Below are 24,940 nucleotides of genomic sequence, written 5' to 3' on the forward strand. Positions count from 1 at the left end.
AGGAAATACTAAACAAACAGAAATGGAGAGTATAGTTTATAAATTAGTGGAAGGAAGAAAATGAAACCGGAAGAAAACTTAATTCAAAACAAAATAGGAGGGCACTTGGGTGGCTCAGTCGGTTAAGCAGGTGCCTTCGGCTCAGGTCATGATTCCCCGTCCTGGGATTGAGCTCTGCATAGGCTCCCTGCTTCAGCAGGGAGCCTGCTTCTCCCTCCCCCTCTGCCTGCTGCTCTGCCTACTTGTGCTCTCTCTCTCTGTCAAATAAAGTCTTTTAAAAAAATAGGAAAAAATATCAGGACTAAAATGAGTGTAATATAAGAGAGTAGAAATAACCCCAAACTACTAATGTTCACAGTGACATAAATAGACTAATCTCACTTGTTAAAAGTCAATGATTTTCAGAACATATCTTTTAAAATCCAGCTTTACCTTGCTTACAGTACTCATATTTACAATATAAGGATATAGGATATTCACAAGTAAAAGAACAGAAAAAAATATGTAAGACAAAACTAACTGACAAGAAGATTTTATAGTTCTATAAATACCAGAAGGCAATTTTTTTTTTATTTAGGTAACAAGAGATACCAAATAATGATAAAAGGCTTAAATGGCCAGAAAAATATAACAAGTGCCAATATTATAAATATAAATACACACACACACACACACACAAAGCAAAGACTGATAGAACTATAAAAAGAAACTGAAAATCTATGATCATAGTAGATTTCTAAGCATGTTTTATCAATAACTGGTATGTTAGAAAAAAATATCAATCAGGATATGGATATGAGTAATGTATAACCTTTTCAAGCACATATAGTATATTTATAAAAACTGAGGTAATAGAGAACATAAAGCAAATCTCAACACATATCAAATAATATGCAAAATGTGGTCTGTATTATCTGATCACATTCTAATTAAGTTAGAGCACTAACACTTAAAAAAAACTATTAAAGTTTTTAAAGATTTTAAAAACATGCTTTGAAGTAAAATATATAAATCAAAGAAAAAACCATAATTGATATTAGAAAACCCTTAGATCTGAATGATAATGACAATGGTAAATATCGAAATTTGTGGACACCCAGTTAAAGCAGTAATTTGAAGGAAATTTAGAGCCTTCAACGCATATTTAAAGTTTCAGTTCCACAAGATGCATCAGCCCTGGAGCTCTCATAGGCCCCCTGTAGCTAACAACATTGTACTGCATATCTAACATCTGCCAAGAGGGTAGATTGTACACTGATATTCTTGCTACACGAAAATACTATTACCACTATTCATAATAATAAGAACAGAGAAGGTGGGAGGAAACTATGGGAGGTGAAAGATATGTCAATGGCCTTGATGGAGGTAATGATTTCATGAATGCATACTTATCCTCAAACCCATCAAGTAGCAGACATTAAATATGTTCAGTTTTTCACGTCAATCATGCCTCAATAAAATGGGCTGAAAAAGACTGAAAGTCACTGACCTAAAGATATAAGTGAAGAAATAAGAAATAAATGAATAAGTCCAAAGAATTAAAAAAAAATCACAGTCAAAAGAAGGAATAGGAAACAAAAATTAAATATAAGTAATAAAACTAAACATTGGTTCTTAGAAAAAACTAATAAAAATTGACAAACCTTCAACGATACAGATCAAAGAAAAAGAGAACAGGAGAAAATAGTTAATATTAGAAATGAGAAAAAGAACCTAACCACATATGAGGCAGATAATAGAAAGATAAAATTACTAATAACTCCAAATCAATGCATTTAAAACACAGAAAAAATCTAAATCCCTAAATCAGATTTATAAAGAAATAGACAATTTGTGTAGTATAGTAACAGAGTAATGGAATCAACTTTCCCCAAAGTAAACACCAGACCCAGAAGGTTGTGTGGGCCAATTCTGCTAAACACCAAAAGAAAAGATTATTCCAATTGTACACAAATTCCTCAAGAGAACAGTAAGAGAGAGTGGTTCATCGACTCAGTTTGATCATGAAACCAGCTAAACAGAACACAAGAAAATAAAATCAGAGGATGATCTCACTCATGAATTTAGTTGCAAAAATCTTTAACAAGATATTAAACAAGGGACGCTTGGGTGGCTCCGTAGGTTAAGCATCTGCCTTGGGCTCCAATCATGATCCCAGGGTCCTGGAATCGAGCCCTGCATTGGGCTCCCTGCTCAGTAGGGAGCCTGCTTCCCTCTCTCTGCCTGCTGCTCCCCCTGCTTCTGCTCGTTGACTCTCTCACTCTCTCTTTCTGACATATAAATAAAATATTTTTTTTAAAAAAGATATTAACCAGATAACTGAACACATATATATTTATGTATATCTATGTATATGAAAACTAACACATCATGAACAAGTTGAATTTATCATAGAAACGTAAATTTTTACCAAAATTGGAAAATAAAGCAATATACTTTATCACTTTAAGAGATGAAAGGAACATAAGATCGTCTAGATAAATTCATAAAATTCATGGATAAAATTCAATACCCATTCAGGTTTTCAAAGCCTGTAGCCAAAGTCCCACTTACTATGGAAATTCAAAGCATTCCTTTAAAAACAAATATTTATTTATTTGGGGGGAGGGCAGAGGAAGAGAGAGAGAGAATCTTGAGCAGGTTCCACACTGAGCATGGAGCCCGAGCAGGGCTTGATGCCATGACCTTGAGATCATGACCTGAGCCGAAATCAAGAATCAGAGGCTTAGCCCACCCAGGCGCCCCTCAAAGCATTCCCCTTAAGATAAGGAACAAGGCAAAGATCACTGTATGGGCCTTTGTACTGGCAATCCTAGCAAATGCAATAAAGCAAGCAAAAGGGATGGTGTGGGGACAAAAATCAAAAGGAAAAGAAAAAACAAAACTGTCCTTACTCATGCATGGAATAACTGTCAGCGTAAAAGAATCTGTGGTCAATTAATTAGAGAGCGGAGCAATACCACGTGTTGGAGAGAGCATAGACTAAGATGGGCTCAAACACTGCTGCTGGTCAAACCTCTTTGAGATAGAATGTTCCTTATCTGGCAACTACATTCCCAGGTATAGATCCTAACAGAAATTCTTGCACATGTTTACCAGGAGGATGTACAGAAAGCATACATACAGTAGCATTTCCTAAAATAGGAAAAACTTAAATTAATTCTAATATCCATTGACAAGAGACTAGATAAATAAGGATGGTACACCTCACAATGGAATGCTAAAACACCCCTGACCAAAATAAAAAAAAGTATAGTATCTACATAAACATAAATGGTTCAAAACAAAAATACTAAAAATAGCAGTTTGCAGAAGAATATATACAATATAATTTCTCCACATAAATTTCAAAAATAGGCAAAACTGAACAACCTATTCTTATGTGGTAAGTAATTCTAAAAACAAAGGAAGTATATATATAAAAGTCAGTTTATTGGGGCATCCGGGTGGCTTGGTCTTAAGTTTAAGTGTCCAACTCTTGATTTTTGGCTCAGGTCATGATTTCAGTGTTGTGGGATCGAGCCCCACATTGGGCTCTGCACTCAGCAAGGAATCTGCCTATGATTCTCTCTCCCTCTGCCCCTTCCCTCCACCTGCTTACTGTCTCTCTAAAAATAAATAAATAAACATAAAATAAAATTCAGTTTATGAATTATCGCTGGGGTAATCTGGAGGATGGAAGAAGGGCACAGAGAGAGCTTTAAAGAGATAGACAATGTTCTCTTTCTTGACCTAAATTCTGGATGGATATAGATTTTGTTATTATTTTTAAATCATACATATACATACTCTTGTATGTGTCATATATGTCATGTAAAAAAGCAAGTGCTTTGCCCTCTGTAAGGATAAAACCTATCTAAATCTTTGTCAGAGACCTGCAGTTTTAATAACTGTTTCCTTCAGATGTTCTCTACAGTTCTACCACTTCCCACTACTTCTGAATAATCTTGATGTTAAGGGGATAGCTGACATCATTTTTTTTTTTTAAAAACCTCTTTATGATCCTCTTCCAGAAATGCAGCAGGAGCCCTAAACCCCAGACATTGAAAAGGCAAAGCACAAAGACCAGCCCTGTTTGTGCTGCCACCATAGCTGCAGAGCAATGTCTGGCAGCAAGAAATGAAGTTTGTTTCAGTCACTACATGGCTGTAGGTACACGTGGGTGGGATTCAGAGATTTTCACGATGATTCAGCTCATGAGAGACCCTAGGGAGGAAGGCTGACTCCACCCACATCCTCATTATGGAAGGAAGGTGGCTTCCACGTCATCACCTGGAAACTAGGGCTTTCTATGGGGTTTTTCAAATTGCTGTTCCCTTAGGATCCATTGTACAACAAGTCTTAGTATTTTCAGCCCTAAATGCAGAGTTGTATTAAGCCAGCTTTTATTAACTGGCACCAGCTTGCAAAAGCCAAAGTGAGCATCTTCTGCCAATTCCACCTTCAGTGATGTCACAATGGTAGCTTGAAATCAGCTCTGCTAGGAGCATATACATCATAGAAATAGACAAATGCTACAAATCAGGTCCCCCTCTACTCCCTCCACCCCCACCAGCCAGATGTTACATATCTAGCACTGAATCTGACATAGCCATACAATCATGACAGTACTGCAGGACTAAGGGTGCACTGGAATGAAACAGGATTAAATATATAAACTTCTTTAGTAACTGAAGACTGCCTGCCCCATTTGCATTCGACTGGCCTTCCTGAATACTTATATTTCCTCCTGAGTGGTTCCAGGTATCCACCTCTTTCAGGTCTAAAAATGGCCTCAGGGAGTTGGAAGACAGGACAGGAAAATTCCTCCCTCAGCCACTGAAAAATACAGGACTTTGCAATGACTCACAAAGTCAAATTCTGATGGAAATGTAAAGTTTTAAAATTCCTAACATTAAAAGAGAGTCTATGCTATTGGAAACTGAATTAGGGTCCATATTGGCATGGAGGGAACTACATGAAAACTCTGGCAGCAACCCCAAATTAGAGTCTAGCTGGGATGGTTACAGGTTTCCAGAAAAGGTCTCTGAATCAGTTTCTAAGAGTGCCACTGAAAGAGAGAATCCTTAATGCTCAATGCCTATTCGCCAGGAAGTCAGTGATGACTGGAGTACACAAAAATGTCAAGATTCAGACATGACAACCAACATTCACCCAGATGGCTAAATTCAAGCTCTCCCAACTCTGAATTTCCCCCAGATGCAATCTTCTCTTTGTTGACTGATACATGTCCCACAGAGATGCATCACACTATTACTGATTAGTATGGCTTCAGTTGAGAGATTTAATTAAACTACTGTTTTTATACTCAATAATTGCCATTTTGTTCCTTCACAGGAAGGTGTGAGGATTAGCTTTTATTTGACTGCTAACTTTTATAAAACTTATAAACTCCTTGGAGAAACAAAGAACCAAATTTTTTAAAAATGAAAAGATTAGTTTATGGATTTTGGCACTGCATAACACTACCCAACTAAGTCAGTCCCTAGAGCCTCACCAAATTAGTCCCTCCTAAGGGGCTGCATTGTATTCAGTAAGTGCATATTAATTATTTCACTTCCAGGCACCATTTTAGAGGTTGGGCACATAGTAGTGAACATGCCCGATATGGTCTATGTGCTTACAGAATAGTCTAATGGGGAAGAAATGAAATTGAACAAATACATACAAGAAAGTGCAAGGAGGAATGACAAAAGTACAGAAGGTCATGGAAACAAATACCAAAAAACCTACCCTCCTAGTCCAGGTCTGAGAAAGTGTGGTATTTAAGCTAGGATCTATGAGCTTAGTAGGAGTTAGCTAGGTAAAGAGAAGTAAACCAGCATATATGATAATTTTGAGACATCTTTTCATGAATTGACTGAATCAGCTGTTGAAAACCTTAGTCCTAATTCCTGTTGGGCCATTACTCAGCTGTGTGACCTTGGCTGAATCTCCTAAACGCCTCCACACCTCAGTATTATGTGCCAAAGGAGGATTTCAGATTACAAGACCTCTAAGGATCTTTCTGGCTATTCAATCACAAGGCAAACCTATGATACACAGATTACTACTCAGCACAATGAAAAACTGCTTTTTTGAACAAACTTTGAGCAATATAATATAGCACATGGTATTTCCAGCAAGAGGGGAGATGTTCACAGAAACTGTTCCAGGTAAAAATACTGGATTACAAAATCATTTTTAATACATCACAGAGCAAAAAAGCAAACAAGAACTTTCCCCTTGCATAAGTAGATGCTGGACTTGGTCTAGATAAAGCAGGGGGAAAAAAGTCTCCCCCCTGCCAGTTTCTAACCATTAATGCAAGCCTGCAATTACACATTAGGAGCCTGTATTCACCCTACCTCTCTGTTGCCCCCAAATCCTCAAGCTCAAAATTTAGTTTAGAATGGTTCCATGTTGGTTAACTCACAAATCATCTCTGAAGGAATGCACTTTAAACCCAGAGCTTGAAATTTTCCACTGACAAAGTTCCAAGCCAGATGAGCTCACAATCACAAATCACTAAATACAAGTGGCAATAAGGCAAGATGAGTTAGAGTCAACAGAAAAAACAAACAAAAAAAATCAGAGCTGCAAAGTTGGAGTTAAGAGTAAAAGAACATAAAAATGACTATGTATAGAATGATAAAAGAAATAAAAAAGGGACCTGAAAGTATGCTGAAAGAAACAAAGACTATCAAAGATATTAGGCAAAGTAAATGGGTGAGAATTTTCCAGAAATGATCAAAAGAAACAATCTCATATTCAGGAATCCCAATAAATCTCAGTCAGGATAAATAAAAAGAAATAACCACTTAGCAACGTTAAACTACAGAACACTAAAAAGGAAAGCAAGATATTGAATGCAAGAAGAAAGAAAAAAATTACAAGGGAATAAATATTCTATGAAATGTCAGCTTCTCAAAAGCAACTGGAGGTCAGAGGGCTATGGAATGATGGCTTTGTAATTCCAAAATCAAAACAGCTGAGAGTTTCAAGCCCCCCACTTGTTATACCCAGAAAAACATTCTAAGAACAATAGCAAAATAATGACATATTCAGAACTGTGGCTTTCAGTTAAGGTTATTGCCAGCCCACAGATACCCTAAGGAGGGTATCTAGGGGAATAAATATCCCAACCTCACTCTCCTCCCTTGCAAACTTCCTAAACCTAAACAGAAGCCAGAGACCAAAAGAGCTCTTTTTAGTTCAAAGAAAAATAAACAAAACCCACCAAAGCCACTAGTAGCACCAAGGAGGAGCAAAATTAAAGTATCCAGAATAATCTCCCAACTGATTTTATAAATCAAGAATTACCTTGGGGCACCTGGGTGGCTCAGTGGGTTAAGCCTCTGCCTTTGGCTCCAGTCGTGATCTCAGGGTCCTGGGATCGAGCCCCGCATCGGGCTCTCTGCTTGGCGGGAAGCCTGCTTTCCCCTCTCTCTCTGCCTGCCTCTCTGCCTACTTGTGACCTCCCTCTCTGTCAAATAAATAAATAAAATCTTAAAAAAAAAAAAAGAATTACCTTGACTCCGATCCAGATAAGGACCATATGAGAAAGTAAATGACATGTATCACTCATCAGGACAGATTAAAAAAAAACATCTAAACAACATATTTGCAATGTATAAAACAGGTGATACATCAAAGCCTGTTTCAATCATACTAGGAATGAAAGATTGTTTCAAAATTAGAAAACTGATCAATATATTGAATAAAACAGCAAATTAAAGCAGAGAAAAAAACTTTACAGGATCATAGCAAGTTAAAGCAGAGAAAAACCTGGGGCACCTGGGTGGCTCAGTCAGCTGAGCACGCGACTCTTGATTTCAGCTCAGATCATGATCTCAGGTTCGTGGGATCAAGCCTCATATTGGGCTCTACACTCAGTGTGAAGTCTGTTTGTCCCTTTCCCTCTGCTCCCCCCCCCTACTCAAGCTGTCTACCTCTAAAATAAATAAATACAATTTTTAAGAAAAATAAAGCAGATGGGCATGGGTGGCTCAGTGGATTAAGCCTCTGCCTTTGGCTCAGGTCATGATGTGAGCCATGCATAGGACTCTCTGCTCAGCAGGGAGCCTGCTTCCCCCTGCCCTCACCTGCCTCTGCCTACTTGTGATCTCTCTGTCAAATAAATAAATAAAATCTCAAAAAAAAAAATAAAGCAGATAAACTCTTATTAAAGAATTAAATCAGAAAAAAAAATAAAGCAGAGAAAAGCTTCACAGGATTATAGCATTTGACAAAACAAATGTTTATAATAAAAAGTCTTAGTCAACTAAGAATGGAGGGATATATTCTTTTCTTTTTTTTTTTTTGAAGGATATATTCTTAAATGATAAAGACATCCACAAAATATCTACAGCCAAATTGTACTCCATGAAAATGTTAAAGACATTTCACTTAAAAGTAGGAATAAGCCAAGGATGACTACTACCATAAATTATTATTTGGTATTATATTGGAAATCTTAGTCTGTGAACTAAATTAAAAAATAAATAAAAGCATAAAGATTAGGGAAAAAACAAACAAAACTATTACAATTCACATGTCTAATTAGCTACAAAGAAAATTCAGAAGATTCTGCAAATTATGAAAATTAGTAAGAATTTTGCAAGATTGCCAAATTGAAGATAAATATATAAAATTTAAACTGCATTAGTATACAGCAGCAGAAGTTAGGAAATGTAATTTTAGAAAAAATGCTACAGTTGACCCTTGAGCAATGTGAAGGTTAGGGATGCTGACGTCCCAAGACTTAATTATTAATAGCCTACTGTTGACTAGAAGCTTTACTGATAACATAGTTAATTAACACATATTTTATATGTTACCTGTATTATATATTGTATTCATATAATAAAATAAGCTTGAGAAAAGAAAATCATTAGAAAGAGAAAATACATTTACAGTCTTGGACTGTATTTATGCAGGGAAAAAAAATGCATGTGTAAGCAGATCCACACAGTTCAAACTCGTGTTGTTCAAGGGTCAGCTGTAGCTGAAATAATGAAAATTATAGCAACTACCAATAAATCTAATAAGAGACATGCAAGATCCTCATGAAGAAAATCATAATGAAAGAATGAAAGAATTTTAGTTTTTCATAAATAGACTCAATATCATAAAACATGCAAAATTTTCCTATCAATCTACAGACTTCATACAATTCCAAACAAATACCAGAAAGAATTATTAATTTGATGGTGATTCATTGATTCTTTGATTTGAAGTGAAAGGTCAAGTATCAGCCAAGACTGAACTGAAGGAAAAGCAGGCTAGAGGACTGTTCTTTCAGATATTATGCCTTATCATAGAGCAACAGTCATTTGCAAATTGTGCTATAGTTAGATACAGTCAAAAAGAACAAAATAAAGAAAAATGATTCCAGAAACAGACTCTTCATATATGGAAACCTATATAGGACAAAGCATGCACTGCAGACTACTGAAAAAACTATGTCAGAAAATTGATTATCCATAGAGAAAAGCATGATGTATCAGGGACTGAATGTTTGTGCCACCACCTCCCCCCACAATTCACGTATTGAAGCCCTAACCCTTAACTCGTGAGGGTATCTGGAGGTGGGTCCTTTGGGAGGCAATTAAGTTTAGATGGGGTCATGATGGTGGGGACTGCATGATGGGATTAGTGCCATCATAAGAGAAAGGGGTGCCTGGCTGGCTCAGTCGGTGGAGTGTGCAACTCCTGATCTCAGGGTTGTAAGTTCAAGCCCCATGTTGGTGGTAGAGATTGCTTAAAAATAAAACCTTTAAAAAAAATGAAAAAAAAAGAGAGAGAGAGAGAGAGAGAGACCAGAGAGCATGTGCGCGCATGCTCTCTCTCTCTCTCTCCTCCACATGAGGACACATTGACAACGTAGCTGTCTGCAAGGCAGGAAGAAAGCTCTCCCAAGAAACTGAATCTGCAAACACCTTGGTCTTGGACTTTTCAGCCTCTGGAACTAAGAGAAATAAATTCGTGTTGTTTCAGCCACCCAGTGTATGATATGCTGCTACAGCAGCCTGAGCTAACACAGGGTGCCTGCACTCCACTGTACAAACACTTTCATTCTGGGTGGACTAAATTCATAATTAGGAAAGTCAAAACTTTAAAACTTCTAACAGAAAACACAGGAGAAATATCTTTATGACATAGGGTAAGGAAGGATTTCTTTAAAAAGACACAAAAGCATTAACTTATGAGGGAAATTTTGTTATGTTTTACTACATTAAACATAAGACCCTCTATTGATCAACAGATACGGTCATAAATTGAGAGATGATGTTTGTTAACACACATCACCAACAAAGGATTTGCCTCCAGCCTATACAAAGAACGTATATGAATCAATAAGGAGAAAAAAATGAGAGGAAAAGGTGCTGAATAAGCATTGTGCAAAAAAGGAAATGTGGATGACCATCCGAAGATGATCAACCTTGACAACCAAGGAAATATGAATTACTTATCATGTCACAGGCAGGCACATACACACATACTAAACAGTGTGGCAACTGTAAGGGTTGGTGAGAATGTGGAGCATGAGGAACTGTCGTACCTCACCAGAGGGAGGATGAAATTGGACAGTTGCTGTGGAAAGGAAGTCCGCGAGGCCTAGAAAAGTCCAACACGTGTGCACCTTACCTCTATCAGGGATACATACTAGAGGAATTATTACATATGTAAACTAGGAGATTTGCACAAAAATGTTCTCTGGAGTATTATTATAATTATTAAAAACAAATAAGCACCCAAATATCATCAATATGAGAAAGCTAATTTGTCATCTACAATCAATGGAATATTATATAGCAATGAAGACACATGAACCACTGATTTACTTATCTCTCTTGTTAAATGTCACAAAGTGGGCTGAAAAGAAGAAGTCAAAGAAGAGCTATGAAAAGCAGAAACAGACAAAACCAAACACTGTATTGTCTTACAAATATGTCACAATATATATAAAATTCAGAATAGTGCTTTCTGCTTGGCAGGAGTGGACCTAGAGGGAAGGAGAGGAAGGAAGACATTCCCAGGGTCAGCAGAAGTACTGGTTCTAGTCTATTCTTCAGATGAACAGTGGGTTCATGCCTGTTCATTTAATTATTCCCTTATTAATCTGTTCCTGTCCATTATATACATTGTGTTGTATACATGCTATATTATAAAGATTATTTATTTCCTTTAGAAAGAGAGAGAGCATTGAGTGGGAGGGGCAGAGGGAGAAAGAATCTAAAGCAGACTGTGTGCTGAGACGAAAGCCTGAAGCAAGGCTCGATCTCATGACCCTGAGACCAAGACCTGAGCTGAAACCGAGTCAGACCCTTAACGTACTACGCCACCCAGGTGCGCCCTAGTGCTATATTACAAAAACAGAAACTTGGCAAGCCTCAGACCTTCATGCTCAGTCCCTATACAAAGCTACAATCAAAATAGCCTCAAATAATAATTTTGAAAATGGAATTTTTAAAACTACACGGTCGTTTTTAAAATTTTTTCTCACAAGACTGTGAGCTTTTTTCTCACAAGAATGAGAAGCCTGAAATGAATTTAACATTATTTGTCAACTATACTTCAATAAATAACAACTATATGGCAATTATAAAATAATCTGTAATTCCATTCTCAGAACCTGCCCTCTCCTCAAAATATTTGTTGTTCTCCTGAGGAAAGGGCTGAGAATTTTGAAGCCTTTACCTGTATCAGTTTTCCTCCTCATAAATAATTCTACAGTCTCCTCAACTCAGTGGAAATTAGGATTTTCCAACACAGACACGGGCACTTTTACTCCCGGGAGGGTGCTAAAATGGCCACCATCTCAATGCCTGGAGGTCTCTGCAGGCTGCCGTTCTATACTCTCATCCCCTGGAAACTGGCCTACATGTTTCCACCACTCAGTGTTGCTCTGCCTATAAAGTCTCTAGAAGTCCGCTCACAGCAGGATCCCTCTTGAGCTTTGTGATAATCATTCCAGTGATTTTGCGGAATCCATTTGTCAAACAATATAAATGGATGTCCTCTCAGATTGTGTGACCAACCCTGGTCAAGGAGTATCCTTGTTGGCCAGCAGTATCTCAGCTCATTTCCCAGGGGACTCGGTAACTGCTCCAGGAAAAGAGTTCCTTCTTGAGCCCCTCATATCTTAGTATACGCAGTCTGCCCATTTTGTTACCTCCTGATTTTGGCAACTGGGATTGGGAAACAGTCTTTGCTTTCCCCGGCACCCATTTTTAGATTTACAGATATCAACCTTTACAAGATTGACGAGATCTGTTCCTTCTCCAATCTCCCAAATCATCTTACTTTCATCAACTGCTGTTCCCCGCGCCTTTTCCAGCTCTCTCTTTCCTTTCCTCATCGTTATGATAAAGGCCAGCCAAACTCCATGCTACAACTTTGCTTCTTTGAGTAGCAGGACACACCTGGCACCGGGATCTCGTGGCACGTGAAGAGAAGGCGTCTCTTGGAACAGCCAAAGTGCAGGTGAGTTCCCAGTTCGCAAAGGCAGCCAAGCGTGAGAAAGTACTAGTATGAGGATTTGGCCATTGGGCAGAGATTTTGTGTGTTCTCTTCCTGAACGGAAAGGGAGCCTTTCCCTGACTGGACTCCAAACTCAAGCTGGATCATCATTTGAGCTGAGGAAGGATTGTGGTGCTTGGTGCCTTTGGATGCCAAGGCAGAGAATGAAAATTATCCTGGCCTCAGAAGGACTTGTATTCTAGGAGACATGTGAACAGAATTGCCTGAGGCAATCTGGATGGGAGGAAAGAAAAAAGTGGCTTTAAAATATCAGAGGTACTGGGGCGCCTGGGTGGCTTACATGGTTAAGCATCTCCCTTAGACTCAGGTCATGATCTCAGGGTCCTGGGGTCGAGCCCCAAGTGGGGCTCCCTGCTCAGCAGGGAGTCTGTTTCTCCCTCCCCCTTTGCTGCTCCCCTGCTTGTGCTCTCTCTCTCTCTCTCAAATAAATAAAATTTAAAAAGTAAAATATCAGTTACCTAAGAGAGTCCCTCTTTCTTCTCTATAAGGAGTGTCAATACACATGTGCAGGATGGTGAGAAGGATGGAAATGGAGTAGTAATATCACCACTGTGATCTCATTTAAAATGTAAACATGGGTATGTGGTGTTACTTCATAGCACTTCTGCCCTCACTCCTGAGCTCTAGATTGGATGTGACCTTCCATAGATGAGCTTTGTCAATATCTGCAGATCTTTTCAGACTGAACTCCTTACCGTTTTGATTCTCTGCTTAAAAATGTGGTGCTAACTCTCTGCAACCATTCTCACTTCTGGGATTAAAGAGGAAGATCTGATCATGGCAAATGCAGCTGAGTTGACCTGGGAACATGCTCAAGGACTTAATGCTCTCAGAGAGTCTGGCAACGGTCTCGTAGCTGAAGATTACAGTTAATAGGATGCCAGGATCCATTTAGCACAAATAACCTAAGAAAGCTCTACAGAAAATGTGGTAAGGAGGGCAGATAATATCTCCTGCCAATTAAGGAAGAACTAAGAATTAGAAAGCAGAGAAGAGAGAATGTTATGCTTCATGCTGTTTTCATGAATAATTCTGGGAACTTCTAAAATGAATATTGTTAAAGACCTGTTTCTGGGAAGGTACAAGAAAGTTCTGAAACAACAGCTATCCAGACACTGATGTGAATTTTATACTTCGTCCCCACAATAAATAAGGTGTAAATAATCTGTTTACATGCAGACCGAGAAGCCGCCCCCAGGATGGAGAAATGCTGGACTTACGTTGGTGACATACTCGATATCCTTCCAAAGGATGCACTCCCTGGGGAAATCGGCCAAGTCTAAGAAGTGCTCCACCACCACTTGGCCAATTAGGTCATGGCGAGAGAACCTGTCAAAGTCATACACAGAGAAGTGAAGCTTCCGGGCCGCAAGGTCATTGTAGGGAACTGGAAACAAAAACACTTCATCAAACACGGGGTTCAGGGTCTTCCTGTGAACTTTAGTCTGGTGTTTGGTTTTCCGATCGGGAAGCAAATAGATCTTGACATAAGGATCTGAAGTCCCGGAAAAGTCCTTGGCAGGCAAATTGACAGCTTTGTGAATCTTCACTATGAGCTGCTCTAAGTCACAGTCATATTTTAAAATGAAATTCAGTTTCCCACAGGCTTTGCTGTTACCCCTTGTACCATCATCAGTATCCAGTGACCTCTGCTTATATAACTCTGGTTTAATTCGACCAATTCCAGTCAACTGTTCCTGTTTCTGAAGCTGCTGGATATTGAAGTCCGGGTTTGACAGGTTGAGTTGTCTTCGGATTGAATTATGCCTTGAGTGAAGAGCAAGAGAGAACAAAGTTACGACCTCATTAGCCACAGCTCTTTCAGAAACTTGTGCCTGGGATGTAGGTAGCCTGTTATCTGTTATGTGCTGTTAAGAGCTTAGATATGCGGGCTTTTTTTTTTTTTTTTTTTTTTTGGCCTAAATTCAAAATGCTCATCAATGTGAGTAAGCTGCTCCCCAAGGCTTGAAGCTCAAAAGTGAGGCTTGGTATCAGGAAATGAACCCACTAACACATGACCTTGGGAGCTTTAAAGGTCGAATGCACTTTGAAGAAGAATATGGCATTAAAGAAGCTCATTCAGCCAGCAGAATGGAAAGGTTTGTACAAATCGCTTTAAAAATAAAATTGTCCACCTTTACATATAATGTCATCCTGAAACTGAAACACTAAGCTACTTGTTATCTTAGGGAGAATGCATCCATCTCTAAAATCACATAGAATTTCCTGTCACTGGCTTATAACTTTATTAGTAAGTAAGTTCTTGCTGGCTCAAATCAAAGCATTTCAGCGCAAGAGCACAGTGTTTGCTCTCGTGAGAATGTGTGTGACAGGCTGCGTCTGCCTGTGGCGGACTGCGCTGGCTCTGACAGGTACAAATGGCAGCTCCGTGACAGCATTTCCATCACACCACGTGGGGGATTAGTGATCAGGGGGAGGGGTTTTATTTCTGTCATAAACACGAACAGTATAAAAATGAAAGGTAAGCTACCCTCAGTGTACATAAGGATTCAGAGAAGGTTGAATACTGATATTTGCAAATTAAATATTTGCTGACAGAATCTACTCTTCACCCTATAATCTTATTGCTTTGGGTTAGTGGTTTCCCTGGAATTCTCTTTGAAACCTACCTTACCTGTGTGAGTCCTCATGAACTGAGAAAAGTAGTCATTAGATGCAAGGATGTTTTTAATGTTATTTGTGTTTGTTTTCAGCCCAGCGTTCAGAGTCACTGTATTGTATCTTCTGCTCTCTCTCAATAGCCTTAATTAAAGTAGCCTCTCTCCACCAGTAGGTGGAAGGGGACAGCCAGGCTCTCTCTGAGGGACTGACAAATTACTGGAGAGGCAGAGAAAACATTTGAGTTTGTCTTCTTTTCCTTTATGAAACAAAGATGTAAAATGGCATTACTAGACCCCCAAACATGTTTGTGATATAGACACTGTTATGGTGAACACTCCTCTTCATCCTCAAATATGCTCCTGGCTACTCATCACCCGTCGGGTACAACAGGAACCACCACAGAACTGTCAGGTGCACCTGTCACAGCCAACACAGCCCACTGCAGGCGGAAACACCCAGGCACGTACATTCTCATATGTGCAAAAACCATGTGGTCTGAAAGTCTCTGTTGTCAGATTTTCTTTCTTTCTTTTTTTTTTTTTAAAGATTTTATTTATTTATTCGACAGAGAGAGATCACAAGTAGGCAGAGCAGATTTTCATTTCTTACAAAGAAATCCACCATCTTAAGTCTTCTCAGCATCATATGATTTCTTGGGGGAGGGGGGAGAGCAGGGGTTGCTGTTAAACACCTAAAACCGGCCCCCTGTGCTAGTACAGCTCGGCCGTTCCCTGTCCAGACACTGACCCTTTACACTGCTGGAACAGAGCTCCAGTGTCACTCTACTAGAATATCTGGGCAAAAGGGACTGGTAGGGAGCGGTCAGCGTCCAGCGCTATGAAGAGCCCATAAGGGGCTGGGGCCCATTCTGGCCTCTGCTATTGACTTTTCCCTCCAGGCTGGATTCCAACAAGGGCCATGCTTGGGTCTGGTGTAAACGGTTGGAAAGATTCCAACAAGGGCCATGCTTGGGTCTGGTGTCAGTTCCCGCCTACAAGAGGCCATTCCAGAACTGTCTAGTGATGCTGTTTGAATACTCAAGTACTCTCTCAAGGCCTACAAGACATATTTTCTTTGGGCCAATGTCTGACGGAACATCTGTCCTGTGTCAAGGCTAGACCCAGAGCCTGCCACTCAGCTACCACTTGTCTCCCAAGGTGGGTGCTAAGCAGACTCTCTGCATAACAACTCATCTCTGGGTTTTCTGAGTACTGGCTTTAGTCTTCTCACAGCAACATTTTGTCTTAACCCTATCTGTAGGACTAGGCCTGCTGAGTAAATTAAAAAAATTGTAAATTTAAAATACACGAGGGGCGCCTGGGTGGCTCAGTGGGTTAAGCCTCTGCCTTCAGCTCAGGTCATGATCCCAAGGTCCTGGGATTGAGCCCCACATCGGGCTCTCTGCTCAGCAGTGAGCCTGCTTCCTTCTCTCTCTCTCTCTCTGCCTCTCTGCCTACTTGTGATCTCTGTCTGTCAAATAAATAAATAAAATCTTTAAAATACATGAACCTGACTGTTTAGCAATAGAACATATTCCATTTTACTTGTACATCTTCTAAACAAGAAATCTGAACAGAAATCAGTCTCATGTTCTCTGCTCCTCCTAACCACAGTGGATTGCCAGGGGGCTGAGGGGGTGGACTGGGGAGGGCATCATGAAGAGATCTTACTTCAAAGACCAAAACAAGATCCCAACTGCACAGGATGCATCCATTCAAAATTCCAATAGAGCCGAAGATTCTTTTTAAAAATCAAGCAAAGATATGAACATTATTATCTACCCAAAAGGTTTCCTTCACTAGTTTCATTCCCAACATTTCCGCCTCCATTCAGAGTCACACTTACTAGTAGGAAAACAGTTGAATCCCACTCTAAGGCGGTGGCTTAAAGCAGACAGCAGACTGTAACAGGCCATGACAGTTCTCGCTCCCTGGGGCTCTCTTTCAATCACTTTCAATTTCCTTTCAGAAGAGAGTCAGGGATTACTGGAGTTGCGGGGTGGGCGAGCAGACTGGAGAAGCTCAGAGCAGTCAGAGAGCCAGGGTAATTCACCACCTCCCGGCGTAACCTCTGCCTCTCTCTGGACTGAGACATGAGCAAGGGCTGCCCCCGGGATGGGAAGACAAGGGGAGGAAATGGAAAATCAATATCCAATCGCTCTCATAGGCAGCTCACATGGAAGCAGGCAGGAAAAGCAAGTATGAAGCAAGAGACGGTAAGGAGAGGGTGGTGGGGTCATGGACATCGGGGAAGTTATGTGCTATGATGAGTGCTGTGAAGTGTGTAAACCTGGCGATTCACAGACCTTTACCCCTGGGGCTAATAATACATTATATGTTAATAAAAAATTTTTTTAAAAGTATGAAGTAAGAGAGGATAGATATGGACCAGAACGTTTTGATCTGGCTCCTGCCAACTCAGGCGAGATGGTTCTAAAATGGTCAATGGAGGTGGCCCTTGACTATAGTAAACTAGAGGCCCCAGGGCAAGGGTTTGGAATTTTAATGTCACAGAGTATGACAAGGAGGGATCTGTATCTGAAGCAAGAAGTCATCTGAGTGGGTCTGGGGAATCCAGCATTTTGGTGACCTTAGGACTTAATGTGCAAAATGAAAAGAAGGGGGAAGAATGGTTTCCAAAGACTGGGAGCAAAAAGGAAAGCCTAGAGACAGGGTCCTCTGGAAATAAGTCACACTCTGACACTGTCTTAGAGAAGCCAGGCACTGGGGTTGAGACCCTCAGCTTTACCCACCTCCCATCCCCGCTTAGTGCAGGTGGAGGACATTTTCCTGTTGTGGAAGAGAGCTGAACGTTTGGATGCGGCTGTCCCAGATCTGAGTTGGAAGACTGGTGGCTGAGCCTGGAGAAAGCCGAATTTCAAAGATGATTAAGAAAATCTGTAAAGCAGATTTCCCACAACAAACTCAAAAACACTTTAATGCCTAAAGGAATCTGAGCCTCACTGGTTGCAGCCTCAGGTCAGGAGAGGCAGGAGCCCAGATACAAAAAGCTTTTCCTCCTTTCCTTTCTTCAAATTTGAATTAACCAGTTCCAGGGGTCACACGTTGAGTTCCCAAACAAATTCTTGGTCCCTGAACCATAACCCCAAAGCCCACTACCTCCACTGGGTTTTAAGAAAGAGGACAATACCACAATTTACCAAATAGGAATGTGCAAAGCAAGAAATCAGGTAGGATGGAAGGTCCAGAGGGGCAAAGCCTACTGCCTGCAAGGAGTTGGCTAGCCAGGGGTGTGATAAAACAGTCAAACACCAACTACATAGCAGGTTCAGAAGAGGATAAGAACTGACCAAATATTAAGGAGCCACACAAACAGAGACAGAGGCCCCTGGCTGGGGTAACAGTCATGAAGGAAATGGTATTCTCACCAAGCCTGGCTACTTAACTTGGCCTCATATTATCAGCCTGCGAACTGATGCTATTGACTTCATAGGAAATTAAATAAAGTTTCCACATTAGCTCCCAGCTCTCCAGCAAGATAAGATCTTCAACTCTTCTGCCCCCACAGCTTTCTCCTCACATATGCCTACATCTTCCATCCAGGCTGTGTGTGAGAGCCAACGCTCATCATTCCCACCATCCCTTCCACCTCTGGGTCTCCCATGCAGCTACAGGCAAGTGTGGGCTCTTCTATCCATCACCTCAGTGACCCCATCTCAGAGGTGAAACCTGGCCTATCTCTTCCCTGGTTCTGGGGCACCAATGATGACAGAGTTTAGGGGTTCAAGGAGAGGAAAGAGAGAAGAAAACTGTGATTTCAGAACCACATGGCTTTCTTCATGAGGTTTAAGTCAAGACAGGGAAGTTTGGAAACAATGGGGATAGGACTGTTTCCCTTCTTGGACCCCCCGCCCCCGCCCCCAGGTGATAGAGAGGAGAGAGTTAGGTTGTCCTGAGCCAAAGGCAGACACGGAAAAGGAAGTCTCGGACAGGGCAGATGCAGTGAACTGATTATAGGGCAGAAGGAAATGGGGTTCTTTCTTAGCACAGGATTCAGAAGTTTCTGGAATGAATGATATAAGAAAGATTTAAGCATCACACCTTGGCCAATGGAGGTGTGTAGTCAAGTGTAGTCGGAAACTCTGAGGCATGACCTGCTTCCTCCTACACCTCCTACCCAAATTCAACAAGTTTGAACTCTTGGGGTCACTTCTAATATTTTATTCCCTATTTCTAAGAGCCTGTGTCCACCAATACCTTCTCAAAAGTAGCTCACAACTCTTGCCTGTCTCCCTCCACTCCCATTGTTTCCAGTGAGTTCAGGCCTCAAAATTACAGGCCTGAATCAGCCTCTATAGCCAGCCTTCATCCCGTCCCAAGCATCTTAGACGCTCCTGCCCAGTTAATCTATGAGAACAATTTGAGCACTTCATATTCTTGTCTATTTCCCCAACTAGGCTATGGACCTTTTGAGGTCAGGGCTGTATTTTTTTTATCTCTTTATTACCAGTACATGATAGAAGACTTTGCACGTAGCAGATGCTTAATACAACTGTCTAGAGTAAATACATAAATGCCAAGGACATAACAGTTTCCAATAATTAAATCCCAGTAGAGAAAATGCACATTTACATCAAGTTTCAGAATCTCATAGGAGCTGAGGGAGAGCTAAGCAGCTTCCATTTTTGAAGCCATCAGTTTATTAAAGCCTGAAGAAATACCTCAGAGGTAATTCAAAAAAAAAGTTGTGTTTAAATGTTTTCATCTAACCAATGTTTTCAACACACCACACATACACAGGCATACCAGTTACTGAAGTTGTGGCCAGCAATGGGACCCAAATCTAAAATGCAATGATTGTCATCTTCTTTCAACTCTGTCAGAATATTTCTGTGACTCTAGGGATTGCTTAGTTCAGAAATAAGGCCAAAAGTCTATGTGTAAGGCTCTGAATGAAGGTAAAACCTGAAACAAGAGGCTTTCCACCAACCTCATTCCATATAGGCCCTTCCTCAGTTTATACTGCTGCCTTATGCCATTCTTGTCAGCAGAACACGAGACTAGTGGCTGGATACTGATGAAGGTATTTTGTCAGTCATTGATGCAAAAAGTCTGCTCTATGCCAGGGGCTGCACTAGGTGTTACATATATAGGGAGAAACAAAGAAGATGCAGTTTCCAAGCTCACAGAACTCACAGATGAGAGAGGGAGTAGAGGCAACAAGCCAACAAATAATCATTCAGTTAGAAGAGTTCAATCCAGGAGCACCTGGATGGTTCAGTTGTTAAGCGTCTGCCTTTGGCTCAGGTCGTGATCCCAGGGTCCTGGGATTGAGCCCCAGGTTGGGTTCCCTGCTCAGCGGGAAGCCTGCTTCTCTCTCTCCCTCTGTCCCTGCTTGTGTTCCCTCCCTTGCTGTCTCTCTCTCTGTCAAATAAATAAAATCTTAAAAGAAAAAATAAAAAAAGTTCAATCCTGTGAAGAAATGCAAGCAAGGCAGCTTGTGAGAGAATGAAGAGTGGGAAGGGGTAGAGGAAAGAGCACATCCCTCAGACAGGGTGGTCGGGGAGATCTTTCTGAGGAGGTGATGCTTTAGGTGGGTATTAAAGCTGCAAAAGAGCTGTAGAGGAAAAGGAAAAGCATTCTGGGCAGAGGGAACTTCGTGTGTGAAGGCCTCAAGGTGTGAAAATACAGGGATACTGAAGGCACTGAGAGAGAGGCTAGTGCAGCTGGAATGCGATGAGCTTTCCCAGGTAAAGCTTCCTAATGAGACTGTGTCCGCTAAGGTAGGGCTGTGTGGCACTGAGGCAGAGAGCTGACAGAAGGAGACTGTGGCAATAATGTGCAGACCCTAACAAGCCTGATAAAAAGATGGCAGTGTGGTAATTGAAATTTTTGTAAAACCGAAGTGTTACCTAGGTCCCATCTTGGGATATGAATCAAGAAATGCCTTAGATTGCCTGTCAAAGTCCCTTCCATTTTGAGGACCCAGGGATTTTTTAAGATTTGGAATAGAGATCTTTAAAAGGTTCTGGTATTGAAGTATTCTGGGGGAAAAAAAAAAATCCGTATTCCCAGGATATTACACAGAACAGATTTCATCTAAATTGAAAAGAATGAACAGGAACTTCGAAGGGTTCTAATAATAACTGAGCCAACTAGAAAGAGAATGTTAACATGACTGATCTTGAGAAAACAACAGAAAGTCATCCTGACCAGAAGCCTTCCAAGGAGATAAAAACAACGCCCATCGTTAGGGCCTTCCATAGACATTGGTGGGAAGCACGCATATTCAAGCTCAAGAGGCCAGGAGAGGGTGAGTTTCCTAATGTCAGTGCTGTGGCAGAAGCTATGCCGATGGGTCACAGGGACAGCAGGGACACCCTTAATGGAGAGTCTAAGCCTTAGGTGCTCTGGGTCAAGGAGGTGTCCTGGGCCCCTTGGGGCAAGGCACAATGGCTGCAGGAGGGAAGCAGTAAGAAAGAAAGAGACAGCACTGAGGAAGTAAGGAGCATCATGAGAGGGTAAAAAAGGAAGAAATAAGAACTAGCGGGGCAGACTGCTGAGAGCCGTCTCAGCACAGAGAGCCCTCCCCCTGCCAAAATCAGTATCAAAAATGTTACTAAAAAAAGAATGTAAAAATGTTTTGGAACATGAAGGAAATTTCATTCATTTCTCTGCTTTCATCAGTAAAAAAGATTTTTTTGATTATAACATAACACAATCCCTAAAGAATTAGAAGACCATACACCACTCATTATGATGAGACCATGAATCATAGATATATATTTTCAGACATAACCCATAAACTGGGTCAGTAGCAATTTAGGTAAGAATGTTTTAAATGCATAATGATGCAAATTATTAGTATTAGGTCAAATGTAGCTAGAAAGAGTTTAGTTTCTTTATGGTCAGATATTACTAAACTTGATTTGGTTATCAGAAAAGATAATTACAAGACTCCAAAAATCTAAATGTAAAGTTCATTTTATAGGGATCATTCTTTTGCTTTCCTCTTTTTATCTTTTTCTCCTTCTACTCAATTTCCATAAATCAGTGGTGAAGATAGCAGTTATTATTTTTAAATTAAATCTATTTCTTGATTTATAGAGTACTTGTACATATTTTCTAGAATAAATATTGTGATAATAAGAGTGATATGACTGCTATCAAGTCATCAGAATTATGGTAGAGACCTCAGATCCATAATCTAACAAGAGCACAGTACTATCACCTTGCTGCGATGGGACACAGATCAGAAAAATAAACATGCAGAAGAAAACCAAAAAGGAGACGCTTTTTATGGATGCCCCACCTGAAAGCCTCTGGTTATTGAAATACTGAAGGAATTTTGTTCCGAGTTTGCACCCCTGTGCGAACGCCATGACAGCATCAAACATAGCTCTAGCTATATTTAAGTCTACATCTAAAGAGAAATCCTAGTGATAAAGTCTGAGAAGTTCTTCTAAATCAAATGGCAAACAACCATCCATTTCCTCACAGAGGAATATTTTAGGTTTAGCTCTTTGATTCAGATTTGGAAATGATGCTAAAATAGGTTTGTGGAAAAATTAAATTATAAACTGTCAGATTCCATCCCACTTAATGTGAATGTGCAGACTCTAGGATAAACTCGATTAACATAAAAGAGGGTAAAATCTTATTTCTGTTTCTCAGGAACAAATAAAAAAGATTTTTTTCAAGAGGCCCCCAAACCACACTCATACTTTCCGAACGATGGCACATGCTCTGCCTCTGGCTATCGCTCAAAGATTTTCATTTAGAAAAAGCTGCTTCCTGTATCTCTCTTCCTGAAATCTCCTGTTAAAAGTAGATCATTATATCCAGATATTGGATATAATGATATTGGATATTATATCCAGATTCAGAATTGACTGTTTAACCTCAAAACCATGTCTGTGCCACATCTGAGTCCTGGGAGAGCCAGTCACAGTGAGAATGATCAGGACAAAATCAAGTACTGGAATCAAAATGGCAGCTCAGGCTTCGGAGCGTGTACCAGGTGCAGCCCATGTGAAGCGTATGATGTGCATGTTCCTGCTTCATTCTTAAAACTACCCAAATGCTGCTATTCTCACTATCCCTCTCTCACAGAAGAGGCAATGGAAACATGGAGGTAAGTACTATATTCAGTGTCATGCATGTAAGTAAAGCCAGTTCACTGACCCCAGAGCCCTTGTTTTTTATCACTGCCTTACATGATTTCTCTATTGCATAAAGCACAGGGCATCCGGCCCACTGACAGAGAGTGACCCTCGGCCTGGGTACTCTAGGCCTTGCAAAGGCTGAAGATGGACAAAGACCTCCAGCCACTCTGCAGACCACAAAGACAACCTGTATGAGACAGCTAGGCTAGGTCAGAAGCATGGAGCACAAATTCAATAGCACTAGGAGGGCAGCAGGAAGAGTAGTTAAGAGCTCAGGCTCTGGTGTTGGTTGCATCAGGGTTCAAAACCCGAGTGCATGCCAACATGACTTTTTTACTTAACCTCTTTGACTTAAGTTTCTTCTTCTGTGAAATGAAAATGTTAACATCTGCATCTCATGCAAAGTTGTAGACTATCATAAAATAATGCACATGAAGTTCTTAAACTTGACAAGTCTTGGCAATGTAACTATTGTTATTATGGACTAAGCGGAGACTACTTAGAGAGCTCAGGAGAGGTAAGGAACCTCACTGGAGCAGAAGAAGCACCTCGATTTCCCATATTTATGTCTCTGTCACTGAAAGGAGGTGGGAAAGGTTGCAAGCTCTGGGGCTCATCAGTGCTACTACTGGCAAGAGAGGAAAGCGAGTGGTCCCTGCCTTGCATTCAGAAAGGAAAGGGGTATTACTGACCGGGCCGACGAGGTTGGCTCTGTGACTTGGCGCTGCACACGGACGCCATGGGCACAGTTCTCCTGGCCCCCGGTCTGGGTCGAGAGGGGAATGTCAGGGGAGGTGTGGCTGATCTTCATGGAGGCGTCCGGGCAGGGGGTGGGAGGGTCTAGGAAGCCCTCACTGTTCTCCTGCTCATTGGTTTCTGTGTCCGTGTAGTTAAGAGGTTCCCGATTGTTTTCTTTGCTACCAGAGAGCAGGCCTCGTTCTCGCCACGGAACCCAGCAGAGTTTCCAAGACACAAAGAGAGACACGCCAAAAAGTGCGAGGCCACAGGCAGTGACCACAAGGGTCAGCAGGCTCACCGAGATATCTGCAAAGAAGCAAAGGTCAAAGGTCAGTGTGATAGTTCTTCCTGTGCAATCCATTGCACGGTGTGGGTAGAAAGACCCATTCAGGGACACCTGGGTGGCTCAGTTGGTTAAGCGGCTGCCTTCGGCTCAGGTCATGATCCCAGCGTCCTGGGATCGAGTCCCACATCGGGCTCCTTGCTTGGCAGGGAGCCTGCTTCTCCCTCTGCCTGCCACTCTGTCTGCCTGTGCTTGCTCTCGCTTCTCTCTCTATGACAAATAAATAAATAAAATCTTTAAAAAAAAAAAAAAAAAAAAAGAAAGACCCATTCATCCCTACACCCCTCACGAGCCGGCCGCAGGGTCATCTGATTCTGGCGCAGGGAGACTGAGAGGCAGACACAGCACAGAGCATGTAACATGCAGGCAATATTTAAACAATGAACAGTCTAAGTATATCCAGGGTATATCCAGGGAGACCAGGAATGCCCCCCAAGTCACTGAGAGCCTACACCACGGCAATACAAATCCCTGAGGTTTTGTGAGCAGGGCAGTTTCAGCGGTCATTTCAGAGAGCTGTAGAATTGAATTTGGGAACTGTTTAAGTAACAGTTTCCTAAAACAAGAGAAACTAGAGTGCTTTTTTC

General features: G+C 40.9%; 1 protein-coding gene across 2 annotated transcripts in view; it reads right to left on the reverse strand.

The window, feature by feature from the left end:
- Positions 1–24,940, reverse strand: part of SYT9 (synaptotagmin 9) — a 198,718-nt gene that overhangs the window by 119,842 nt on the left and 53,936 nt on the right. Inside the window, exons 2-4 of one of the 2 annotated variants that reach the window (XM_059409112.1) lie at positions 23,965–24,316; positions 17,900–18,007; positions 13,746–14,292 (exon numbers count right to left, since the gene is read on the reverse strand). In XM_059409112.1, coding sequence (XP_059265095.1) covers positions 13,746–14,292; positions 17,900–18,007; positions 23,965–24,316 — 1,007 coding nt within the window. The remainder of the gene's footprint in view (positions 1–13,745; positions 14,293–17,899; positions 18,008–23,964; positions 24,317–24,940) is intronic. The other variant, XM_059409121.1, reaches the window with a different exon arrangement.

This window comes from Mustela nigripes, chromosome 1, assembly GCF_022355385.1.
Source record: "Mustela nigripes isolate SB6536 chromosome 1, MUSNIG.SB6536, whole genome shotgun sequence".
Classification (NCBI taxonomy): Eukaryota; Metazoa; Chordata; class Mammalia; order Carnivora; family Mustelidae; genus Mustela; species Mustela nigripes.